Source organism: Dermacentor albipictus, chromosome 8 (genome assembly GCF_038994185.2).
Source record: "Dermacentor albipictus isolate Rhodes 1998 colony chromosome 8, USDA_Dalb.pri_finalv2, whole genome shotgun sequence".
Taxonomy (NCBI): Eukaryota; Metazoa; Arthropoda; class Arachnida; order Ixodida; family Ixodidae; genus Dermacentor; species Dermacentor albipictus.
This window is the reverse complement of record NC_091828.1, coordinates 62,036,341-62,049,029: the sequence shown is the minus strand read 5'-3', so window position 1 is coordinate 62,049,029 and position 12,689 is coordinate 62,036,341. Positions and strand designations below refer to the sequence as shown.

General features: G+C 51.8%; 1 protein-coding gene across 1 annotated transcript in view; it reads right to left on the bottom strand.

Annotated features, from left to right (window-relative positions):
• Positions 1-5,739: 5,739 nt before the first annotated feature.
• LOC135921775 (heparan sulfate glucosamine 3-O-sulfotransferase 6-like) overlaps positions 5,740-12,689 on the bottom strand; it is a 129,442-nt gene continuing 122,492 nt past the window's right edge. The window contains exons 3-4 of the mRNA XM_065456077.2: positions 7,902-8,133; positions 5,740-7,451 (exon numbers count right to left, since the gene is read on the bottom strand). Of these exons, the coding sequence (XP_065312149.1) occupies positions 7,065-7,451; positions 7,902-8,133 (619 nt within the window). The 3' untranslated portion in view covers positions 5,740-7,064. The remainder of the gene's footprint in view (positions 7,452-7,901; positions 8,134-12,689) is intronic.

Sequence of the window (12,689 nt, the reverse complement as noted above, 5' to 3'; positions counted from 1 at the left end):
CAGGCGGTGCTTCGTGTCGTCTGCTACCGCGCGGAAGCGCATCATGCTTGCTTTGCTGGGAAGCGCACCTGTGTGCTGGCAGCGCCCTGACGTGCCGAGATGGAATTGTCGCATTTTACTGACTGCAGCGCGTTGTTGTTGGTTCCGCATACGGCAACTCAGCAGCGTGTGTTTGCAATGCAGCGTTCTCGGTTAAATGCAGGCGCTGTTTCAAATTTCTCAGCTCTAGTGTAGATTAGAGAATCATTCGAGAATCATCCGAGAATCATCCGAGAATCATTCACTAGTACAGAGCACTCGCTTAGCTTGGCACTTATTTGCAGCAGCTTATCAGCCGCGCCAGCGGATAAGAGATTGCCGTGCCCAAGCTAGCTCCCTCTGCCAGTTGATACCCTTCCATAGGACTGAACAACGCGCTGCAATCAGTAAAATGCGACAGTGCCATCTCGGCACCACGTCTGGACGCTGCCAGCACAGAGTTAGGCGCGCTTCCCAGCAAAGCAAGCACTGTGCGCTTCAGCACTGTAGCAGACGACACGAAGCACCGCCTCCAGACTGCTGTGCGCCTGCGCCACATTGTTTCGATGCGCGACCGCGCCGGATGCGCTGACACTCCGCGGAGCGCGGCCACGCTTCGCCGCGTTCGCACATATTTTGAACGACCTGTACGTCGGCGATGCGAATTAAGCGAAGCCAGCCAGGCTTTTCCGTGCACTCTGCCCCCGCGGCTGATGGCGTCGCCCGCACTGGGACGACGCTGTCGGGAAAAGCGCCGGCAGCGAATGCTTCGTCTGCCTCTGGCTCCAACGGGTCACCGAATCGACTCGAGATTATGCAACCTCCATTACTAAACGCGCGGCAAGACAACCTACGTGGTGCCCCGCTGTCTCGGCACGCCCACTCTTAGCACACGCGGCAGATTACCTCTAAAGGAGGGTGCGCGGCTGCATATGCGCTCAGCCGCGCTTACAGGCATGCGCAGCCACGGCCAAGACGCGCGCTAACTTGCCGTGGCAGCGTTAACGCGTTACGCCGAGCTCGCTCCCCTCGCCCTCTTTCCCTCTGCTCACGCGGGAAGGCGGCACTCGTAAATTCGCGATCCTCTCACACTCGCACACTTTCGCACACAGTGCGCGAAGCGCGATAACATCTTATCCCACTTAAACTTTATACGGAACATGATGCGGCTCCACTTCGGCGGTCGCTGTTGTCACGCGGCGTCTGATTAGCGAAGTGCGTTTGTAAACCGCTGCTTGTAATTAAATCATTTGACCATCTGCGCCCCCGGAAGTTTCCATTTATTGTCTCGGCATTCCTTTGCGACGACAGTGAAATTTCGTTATATTGAAATGGCATACAAACATACTTCGTTGTATTGAGGTAATAAATACATGGTGTCCTATCGACAAGAGGTTACGAGAAGTTTAAAGTTTCGTTATATCGAGAATTTCGTTATATCTAGGTTTAACTAGATCCTTTTTAATCGTTTATGGCAGACAGTGTAATTGTAGTCATTGAGTTGAATTACTTAAAGCAGTGAACATTACTCACAAAAAATCGAAATGCATAATCGACTAATTAACTTTTTAAGTGTACTCTATGGCACGTATAGAAATTTATGAATTGTGGCCGATGAGTTTCAAGCCACCAGCCATCACGGCAACGGCGACCGGGAAGACTCACATAGAGTGTCCGTATACGTGGGTGTCACATAGAGTTGCGCCTACGTGGTTGTCTCGTGTATCCTTCCTTCTTCTGTTGTTTTATTTGGCGCATTCGTTGTAATCGTCCGTATATAACTGCTATCTCAATATTAAAAGCGTGGATGCCCTTACGCGAAAATTGTATTGGTTACCCTGAGCCCACTCCTTATAAATGTCTGCCCGATCTCTTCGTATGTAGCTTAAATTGGCATCTCTGTATCGTTTCGCGGGTAGCTCAAGCTCGTTCCTGGGCATGCGGCACAAGTCTGCTGTAGATGTTGGAGAGAGAAAACACTTTACTACCGCAGCCGTGGTTAAAAGGTTAGGGCGTCCGGCCCGGCTGCGGGAGGTGCTGGGTTCGAGCCCCACCGCCGGACACCCACCGGCGAAACGGGTACAAGCGATTCCCCGCCAGGCGCCCTGTTGCCGAAGGTGAATCTATGCATGGGGGAAGCTCCCGCCGTCCATTAACGTAGGCCTTCGCGGCTCTGTGATTGGGTGGCTGGATGAGCTTCGTGGTGGGATGGCCCAGGTACGTGGTTGTGCGGTTGGATCTATACACTTTATTGTTCATTACTGTAAGGCAGGCAGAACCCTCAGTCCGGGCAGCGCGTTGCGGACATTTCACTGGGGCACTGCTTGAGCCGGCAGTGCACAAATAGCCCGCACGAACAACACCTCAAAGCGTTGTGCTGCAAGAAAACGAGGGAGGCACACAAAAGGAGGCGGTAGTTTCGTTCGGCATCTCGACCAAAGAGTTTGGGACCTCGGCAGGCAGGAGAAGGCGCTGGAGGATTCAGAGCGATTTCTTGCCCAACTCCGCATGGTGTGGAGGGCGTCACCGATGTGTACTGGGAGAAGACAAGTAGCTCTGAGGAGGGTAGCTCGCTTCCTCAAACAAATCCATTTGCTTGTGATCGACCCGGCTACTACTTAACCTTTATTAAGGATACTTGCGTGGAACACACCTTGGATGACCCTTTCATTGTGTACAACCAAAATTTCTTGCGGGGCCTTGCAATAAGCCCTTTAATGCTCGTCCGGCACATTCTCGTGGACTGAGCCGCAAAGTGAGCAAAAGCGGTAGATGTGGTATTTGCTCTCGACTCGCAGGACACGAAGCACAAAACGCAGGTGTCGTAATTTTCGATAATCTACGTGGTTGTCTCGTGTATCCTTCCTTCGTCTGTTGTTTTATATACCATTGTATATATTACAGAAAATGATGCTTTTTACCACGCGTTGAAATAATTTGTTGATGTATTGATTCAAGCTTGTAACCTCCCTGCTGTAATGCCCTACGGGGCGATGCAGGTAACTAATAAATAAATAAATAAATCTGCACGAAGCTTGAGGGGGGAAAAAACTGCAAGAGAGAGAGAGAGATAGCAAAGAGAGGAAAGGCAGGGAGGTCGATCAACCAGACGAGCGTCCGGTTTGCTACCCTACACTGGGGGAAGGGAAAGGGGGAACAGAAAGAAAGAAAAAGCGGGATAGAGGGAACACTGTCTGTGCACGCAGCAAAGTGCTTGGAAATCAGTCAAGTCAAAGCAAGTGCTCCGTCGATACGTTAGGCTGCCGTCAATCTTGGTGGTTCATAGCTGGTGATGCACGTTGAAGTTAACAGTGAAGACCAAGGATCCGGTGGGCGTCAGCAGTAACTGCAAAAGCTTGAGAAAAGTACCAAGGTGTTGCATTTTCTTCTGCACGAGAACGGCGCCAAAGAAGATGCCATAAAAAATCCTCGACGACTCTATTCGTCTTCCGGGCCGCGATTTGCGCGCGTAATTCGATATATGTGAAGTTTGCCTTTTCTTTTTTTTTCTGCGATAGTGAAGGATATTTTTTGCTCGAAGAAATGGCGAATAGCCCCGACACAATAATTCGGCCTGACTCGAGTTTCGTGTTTGTTTATTGACTCCTTTTATTTGCAAGTCACTGACTGCATTACGAAAAAGACGCAGTTTATGGCACCTGTCCTCCATCAGTGTGTTTTCCCGCTTTCCTCCCAGTTGAAGCACTTCGTCTGTGGGTGATCCAATTGAAGTCCGAATGTCCGTACACCGTTTCGGAGACAAATAGGACATCTGCTGGACATACACAACTTTGAATATGCTATCGAGGACGTCCTACTGATATTGTATAGCTGGACCTCTTTTCGGTGCACACGTGAATAGGTGTCCTCCCATGACGCTTTGTCTTTTTAGCTCCCATTGTGGCACAATTACGTTTCTCTCTGTGGTAAAATGACAAGTCGATGCCACCATGTCGACAGCTCGTATGCACAGCGCTGGGCGATTGGAACGCGTATACCGGGAGTGCGTGGCTGGCGACACTTTTTTTTTTTTGCCGCTACCACCGAGCTGATACTTTTTTATATCGTAGGAAAGCGAGAGTCTGTGCGATGCATTATGACTGCATTTGGCCTCTTAGCGATCACCCATGTGGCCACGGGTGGCACAAAAAACGCCGCGGCCACCATGCGGTCCGAGTATCGCATTTCAATCACCGAGAACTGTACTTTGTACTTCGCGCATTTTTCTAAAGCAATTTACTTCGTAAACTTCGGATGGTCCCATATGACACTTGCTTTGTGTGCGTTCTACCCGTTGCATCTGTCACACAGCCGTCTGCTGCGAACGGCATATTCATTGTTATTTTTTTATATGACTAGCACTGCGCAGGGCATTCACGCGCCCTTGCAGCCCGCGCAGCTTATCGCCATCTAGTCCTCGGTCACATGCAGGGGATGCCCGCGGTGGACGCAAAGTGCGACCAAACGATCGTGCGAGGGGACGTCCTCTGCTCATTGTTCAGCACTTACCTGGGATATACATGTTCTGGCGAAGGATGTCCATAGGATTAGACTTTATCATGAGGCTCTTCTCCTCCCCCTGCCCCCACCATTCTCTGACTCGCGCACGCACACATATTTAATGACTTTTTAGACTAGTTAATATTGTAAACAACAGCCGATCAGCGTACGGAGAAATAGCACAAGAAACTTACACAAGGGCTCATTATTCTGTCACTCCGCAGGTGCACTGTGTTTAGAGTGCAACGCTTAATAGCCCCTTCCTGCGGCGAGCGTCGGCGGCGTCGGCTGACCAAGCGAGCGAGCGCCGCGAAGAATGAAAGCGAACGCGGAGTGCAGCAGTAGTTGAAAGAAAGACCATATTGAAGAGAAGAGAAGGAATGCGCAGGAAGAGGGTGCAAAGGAACCATGAGGCGGACAGCGGAGAAGGAGCGGAGGGGTGACGGCCCGCGCATGCGCCGGGTTGCCGGCGGCCACGGCATCCGCAGCCGCGTGGGCGATCCCATCCGCGCTTCCGAGGTGCCGGGGGAGGTGGGGAGGGGTACGGCGTCCGCGGCGTCTGCTGCCGAGGTCAGTCCGCGGTACCAGCGCGTCTGACAGGTATTAAAGAAAGGGCTTTAACAGGGATCACTACTCCAGCAAGGGGCGATGGCGAGCGGCTAGGAGTAAGGCTCGATGTGACGTATCCCCTGGGTGTTGTCGCCACTGACACTGGTGGCACTACTTCTCCGCGACGAAGGGCCGCTCTAGTCGTTGGTCGAACGAAAGGGTGAGAAGAAAAGCGTAGTGCCGCGCAAGACGGGCTGTTCGGCGACGATGGCGACGATATGGCGCCAGAGTAGCGCGCGTCGTTTGTATGGAGACAAAGCATTGCATGAGCAGAGGTCTGTCTGCGGCGGCTGCTGTGAATCGCATCTACGCGTCACCCACACGCTGCCCCTCGCAATCTCCCGATTAGCGAAGCAGACGCGCCACACTTCGCTCCGTTTAGAACGTGCCGCAAGAGAGATTGTCCGCTCCAGTCAATTGGGAGTATCGTAACCGTCGGTGAAGTTTTTACAACGTATGCACACCTTAAAATTTGGCCCCTGAAGCCACTGCTTTGGTAGACTGCCCATCGTGCTGCACAATTCAAGCGCTACGCGGCATGGATTCTTAGAGTGGGGACGAAAAGGGAAAGCAGAAATTGACCACGAGAATCTCTCAAATTAAATGCTGCGTTCAAGGTACTTTATTGTCACTTGCAAGCTGACAGAAGCACACGCGATATTCTGGCGTCTCAAAAATATGCTTTACGTGACGTATCATACACACGCTGCAACATCAATTCAGGCAGATATGTCGCTACTTATTTGAGACCATCACCGGTACTGCAGAGATTTCCGTCGCACTGTTCAGGGCTATACGTGTCACAGAAGAGTTCGTACAGCCGTCCCACATAACCGTAACATTTATCGAAAGAAAGGTAACGTACTTGAACTTCACTGCAACACAGTCCGTACACGTAGCCTCTTCGCGATTTCCTGTGGCAAACCTTTCGTTCGCTAAACCGACAGCTTCTTCACAATGCTCGGGACACGCGACACCAGTGTTGCTGTTGAACCAAAATATAAATATCGCGCCCGCTCGCGCAGTCCAGCGTCCACCACTCTGGCGTGCAGCGAGGTGACTGTCTGTATGTGGATGAGGAGACTGTCGCGGTGGCTACGACCGGGGTCTGTGTCAGTGACGTCGTTGGTGAATTGCGCGTGCAGATGCAGGAGGCGCGTCGATGATTCCCTTCACCGCGTTGCGAAAGTCATGACCGGTAGAAGCCACTGTCAAAGCGACGATTGCGGAGCTGACGTATTTCCACGGAGAGCCAGACATCTATGCAGAACACGATAACATTTCAAGTGGGCTTGTAATTCTGCACCAAGCACAGTTGATACGCACTGAAACACGGTGGGGATAAACTATAGCCGCGTACTGCACTTCACTGCGGCCGTCACAGGTCCCTACCGATGGTGCCCGCTGCAGGCGCCGGTTGAGAGCTGCGCATGACCCGTGGAGGAGCCTGTCGAGCGCACCGAATCCACCTTATGTCGAGGGTAGACTCTGGCGTGGGTCAAGAACTGGAGCCACCGGAGGTAGTTAGTGGTGAACGATCACAGTTCCAACGTTGATTTCGTTCCTAAGAGGCACTACACACAGCTTGAGTGATCTGAAAAGAGTTGCTTCTTTACAAGCGCACATGACACGGGTGCAGTGCACTTCGAGGCGGCCACCCGAAGTCGATCCGTGCCGATGCTGCGGCACAGCTGCACCGGTTGTGAGGTCCGCAGAACACTGGAGGGGGCCTCTGTAAAACGGGGCATCGACCTCGGGTTCGGGGTATCACGAACGAGTCAAGGAGTCAGAGAGCACTTAGCAATCGCGGCTCCAGTGCTGTCGTCGTTCCACGGACTACCAGGCACTACACATCTTTTCAAACAACTCTGAGAGAGTCGCCTCTTTACGAACACGCGTGAAACACATTACATTGAAGATATGCGCGCAAAAGCGCTTCAAGGCGGCCATCCGAGATCCCTGCCGATGACGCGGTACAGTCGCCGGTTGTGAGGCGCGTAGAACTCGCGCAGCCTCCTCTCCAGGGAGGGGTCGACCTTGGGGTGGGGGCGGCCCTTGGACGGGTCCAGGCAGTGGGGCGTCGCGCCGGGCTCCCGGAGCAGGCAGGGGAAGCCCTTGGTGCGGTTGAAGACCAGCTGCCGGGCCCCGACCCAGGGCGGCCTCAGGCCCAGGAAGCGCTGCAGCGAGGCCAGCTCCCTCTCCGGCTGCGCCACCAGCCTCTCGCCGCTGACGAAGTGGAAGCTGGAGAGGGGAAAGTGCTCCAGCCAGCGGGACACGTGCTCGTCGTAGAGGCCGACGCGCACCAGCGGCTTGCTGCGGTCGACCTGCGCGACAAGCGTCGTCCGTTATACGCTGCAGTTGAAGCTGTCAGGTCGCAATCGCGACACACGCGGGCCGAGCTATACGCCGTTATAGAAAACGACGAGTGCGGAACTTAAGGCGTATTTCCCCTCCTCCCCTTCCCACCAACACCCCCGATCCCCAACCCCTTGAGCGATGGGAGACCTTGTTACCCAGCCCCGCCCTACCGATTCAGCTCGCACTGACGTACAGGGGCCAGGAGCTGCTGGAAACATATGGGTCCCGTAACTAGGGAACCACCCCGTCTGGTGCCTGCGTGCACCACCGATTTATTTCGGGCCCAGTGAATGTTGCTTCATCATCATCATACACTGCATGACACATTTGTTTCGTCGCAGCAGCGCGGTTGGCACAAATAAATTGGACGGAGAAGAAAGGTCGCGATGAATGTGTCGTGTTGCATCCGACCTTACCGTTCCGGTGCGGTTGTCGGTGACCGAGTGCAGGAAGGAGCGCCTGGCGCGTCCCTTGGCCGAGGCCTGCGCGTAGTCGGAGACGGCGCGCGTCACCGGATCCCGCAGCACCAGCACCAGCTTCACCGACGGGGACATGGCGCGCACCCTGGCGGGCACCCGCTCCCGCACCAGGTAACTGGGCGTCTTCTCCATCGTCAGCTGGCCGCGCACGCTCTCCGGCATCTGAGAGCTGCGGGAAACGATCACAACTGTTCACAGACCCGTTTGGTCCTGCGCCAACGCGTCAGTCAGTCAGTCAATCAATCAATCAATCAATCAATCAATCAATCAATCAATCAATCAATCAATCAATCAATCAATCAATCAATCAATCAATCAATCAATCAATTATTTTTGTCTCGCCAACAATGCTCGTGTGAGTCACCGACTCATCTGGTCCAGTCTAGTGGCCAGCACGCCAATCAACCGGTCTGTCAACCTAGCAAAGCGACTAATCTATCAAGCAATAAATCTGCCAGTCTTCTTGGTGTACAGTTTGGGCTCGTGGTAGGAGCTGCTTAATTACGTGATATTCGGTGCGTTTAGTCTCACCGCAAAACGAGGGAGCATTACACCAGCGTCACAGAGAAAGTACACACGATCAAAACGCATTGCTCGGCCAGTTGGTGTGCAGACACGATGATGTATGGAAACCAGGAAAGAATGAAAAGAGGCCCTATATATATATACTGTCTCGCCGCCTTTCTTGCTGCTGGTAAGCTAACTACATCTTTTCCTTTATATAACAAATAAGTCCAACCTCCTCTGAGCTTCGCTTTGCGCTGCGTTTGCTGATCGCGGCACAGAGTATACACACGGGAGAAGGCTAACTATAAGGTGAGCTCATCTCTTTATCGCACCGAAGGAAACTGGTAACATAACATCCCACGACAAAAAAAAAAGGAAACAATTTTTGCTGTAAAGAACTACTGGTTCGCTACTGAGCGAACACACGACTTTTGCATATTCGGTGCTCTTCAAACTCGCTGTTCTATGGGATTATCCTGGAAATATATATATATGTCACAGTCCACGGTATTCCGGCAGCCATATAAGTGCCAGAATAATTGTTTGCTGTAGAATATGGCACTACTCACCATGGAGGATTTACCCTGAGTTCGACGCACTGAGAGCCTCCGCACAATAAGCTGTGCCATGCATGTGCTATATGTGACAGCCCTCGGTACGCGTGCATGAAGATCGACAGAGGCTGATCCGTAGGTGCTCTTGCCCGCTTCGACATACAGCCCTTGCCAGAGAATGTCACACAGGGTGGGTCCTTGGCGTGACTGAATATCTGTCTAGGTTTCGGGCCATCCAGGCCTTACGTACTCGGTTTTTGTGTGAAGTACGGATCTGGGCTGCTACGGTCTGTGAGCAGACTTGCCCGCTATGTGTTTCGCCTCTCGCTTCGGTTATCATCGTCACCCGACTGATTGTTGTTTCTTTCCGCCTTCGTCTTCCCCGTACACCGGTGCAGAGTAGTTTGCTGTATATATATATAATTAAATGAGAAGTTCTGTAGGTCCGGTGCATAGGTAGCTTTCGAAACGAAGGTGCACACTTCCGAAAATTGCACGTTTAATGTTTTAAAGGAAACGAAACGAAATTAAAGATGCAATTTTCGTACGTGTGCACCTTCGTTTCTAAAACTATATATATATATATATATATATATATATATATATATATATATCAGAACATTCCTGCGATCCTTCCCGTGCAACCACAAACGTCCAAACGAGAAGGCCGACACGATGTCCCAGAAATAAAACCATGTATAACTATCCTTCACCATAGCATCCGGCGTTGTTGCGCTATCTCTATTAATCGCGCCGCTCCTCAACGTATGTAGTTCTCAAGGGCGCAGGTTATGCTTCACGGAACTCGGGCCTCGATCGAGATATCGGCGCCTCCGAGACCGTTGGACTGAGGATAACAGCGTGTTTATGCACGCGCAGGAGTTGAGGCGAACACATCGCTAAGGGGTGCGCTGAAGAAAACTCAGGCGCGTGCAGTGGGGAGGCGGCCGTGGTGCTCTCTCTGTATAGTGACGCAATAGACGCGCGCTTTCTGACGGAAGTGCGCGAATCCATCTCGAAGGCGCCCGCCCCGATCGCGCAGGCGCGCCCCCCACGTGTGGCGGCGTATCGCTCGCACGCCCCTCCGTATACCGTATCAGCGCGGATTTAGCCGCCGTCATTAAGGCATACGAGGTCAGTGCGTTCTGCTTGTATGTGCTATACCACCACGCCTACAGGGCCAAAGCGTGGTGGATAACAAGGCAACTCGAAAGGAAGCTGAAGCAACAGAACGAGCGGTGTAACCTACAGAATGAGGGCCATACTGTTAGGAGAGAGAGAGAGAGAGAGAGAGAGAGCAAGGAGAGGAAAGGCAGGGGCAAGAGAGGAGCATGGGTGTATATAGACCAAATATGCGTGATATATCGCTGTGATGAGGAGGAAGTAATGGAGCTGCGCGGGCCATTAATGCGTATTGTACAGATAACCGGTGGAGTCTGTTAGAGTTACAGAGCGGGTCCCCGAGGGAAGGGAGAACCAGCCGAAGAGCGCCGAGGATCAAATGATGCGATACGATTTGCAAGTACCCGCCACGGTGTAGCTCAGTGGATATGGCGTCAGCGGCTCAGTTCGTGGTCAGGGAATCGAGTCCGGCCGCGGTGGTCGCATGGCGATGAAGACCAAACGCAAAAAAAAAAAACGTTTGTGTATATACGTATTTATTTTTATGTTGGAGAATCCCAGGTTGATATAGTCAAGAGTCCCACGGCGTTCCTTATAATCAGATCGTGTTTTAGTACGTCAAACGCTAAACTTTAATTTAATTTGCAAGCCTATAGGATGCGTGGCGTCGGCTGACGCAATACAGCGTGGGGTATAACTATAGAGATCGTTAGGAGATTTTTCGCGTAATAACGAAATTCGTATTCCGCTTAAATGTCGTGCGCGTTGGTGCCTTTCATAGCCCGGCCCTCTTTCGTGAGTGCGGTTGAATAATAATAATAATTAAAAATTATACTTCGCTGCGATTTTTGTTCTACCTCATGATTAAATATTTCAAAGAGGAGTGGTTCGTCAGCACTCACGTCGGACAATTCTATTTGCTGGCGCCAAATAGGAACGTCGTAACACGTTTCTCGGTGCTCGTTATGCCTCGGGCTGGTTAAATGCGCGTCGATGCGGTATACCTCGCCACCGAGGGCCTCTCGGTGGGGCACGTGCGTGTGTGCAATAACATTTGCTCGCCCGCGTAGCCAGCGGCTTCGGCGATGCCGGCAGCACCGGGCGTGACGATCGACAAGCCGCAGACCTGTGGCCTGCCTCTTCGGCTCACAGCTTACACTGAAGGTACGGGGGTGGCGCGCTGCCTTGCGAAGGCCTTGCTTCCTCTGCGAGCTCCGAGGAAGGCTTCGCGGCTTTCTGCGCAGTGCCCTGGAAATTTGTGACGCTGTGCGTTTACGAAGCGGAACACTCTTTTGCGTGGCGTTCGAATCAAGGTCAATCAACAATCAATCAATGATCAATTAACAGATCAATCAACACTCTTTTGCCCGGCCTGTTCGAATCAAGAAGCGGCGATGCGACTACCGTTGCAAAGTCCGCGTATTTATTTGCACCTGGAAATTTGTAGCGGAATGCGCACGTATCTCCAGAGATACTAAACTACTACAGATGCGTCAGACGAAAATAACCGCCCCCTCACAAACAACTAAATAGAGAAGACGCCGTAGCATGGCGACAGCTACAAACGGGAACATTCCCGTGCCTAAACATGCTAAGCAAGATCTACCCCACGCAGTACGAGAGCAAGTGCCCATGGTGTGGAGACAAACCAATCCTATACCACACCACATGGGCTTGCCAGAAAACAGAAGGGCTAGCCATAATAAAAAAAACCCGAGTGCGGAACAGTGGGAGAGGATGCTATCCAGCGACATCCTGAAAGTGCAACAAGGACTAGTAAGGCGTGCACGCAGGGCAGCTACCCTCAGCGGAGCCCTGGACTAGGGGAACCGACCCTGGAGAGAAGATGGAAGACTCCATCTGTAGCCGCAAAAATCATTGCAAAATAGAGCAAATAAACGTTTTTTTTCTTCTTCATGATGATCATCATCATGATCATCATCATCATCCAGATTTTCGAGAGAAGCCACCAGTTTCCGCTCACGTTCTATAATGGCTATAGTGCAACGGCGCCCAACGTGTTTACGCACAGCATGATCGGCTTGGAGTTTACGCTGCCATGCGCACTGCTGCTCAAGTGAAGCGTGGTTCAAGGTACGGAAAAGAGAAACACAAAATTACTTTAGAGTGGTGAAGTGTTCTTTCAAAACCTTTTCTCTTTTTTTATATTACCTTTCATTCCTTTTCTGCAAGGTTTTTACTTTTAGAAGGGGAAGGGAAGGCCACACTTGGGATAGCCGGTTGGACATTATGAATAGTAAAACGCACGTTTAAACAAGTAAAGTGACGTGGTTATAGTCAGCGCCTCTACGTGTCTCAAGTCTTCCCATTCGTCCATGTCTTTCGCGCTGCTTTGCTATTCCTTTTACTTATTTTTGATTCTTGTAGCTTTGTGGCGTCACGCTGGCATCGATAAGCCAGCGTGACGCCACAAGGTTGGAAAGTGTGGACTCGTATTTGGGTGGCTGCTATGGTGCAGCCTAAATTCTCGAATCTCGCTAAGTTTTAGTCATTGGTTTACTTAAAATGATAATGGGGCAGT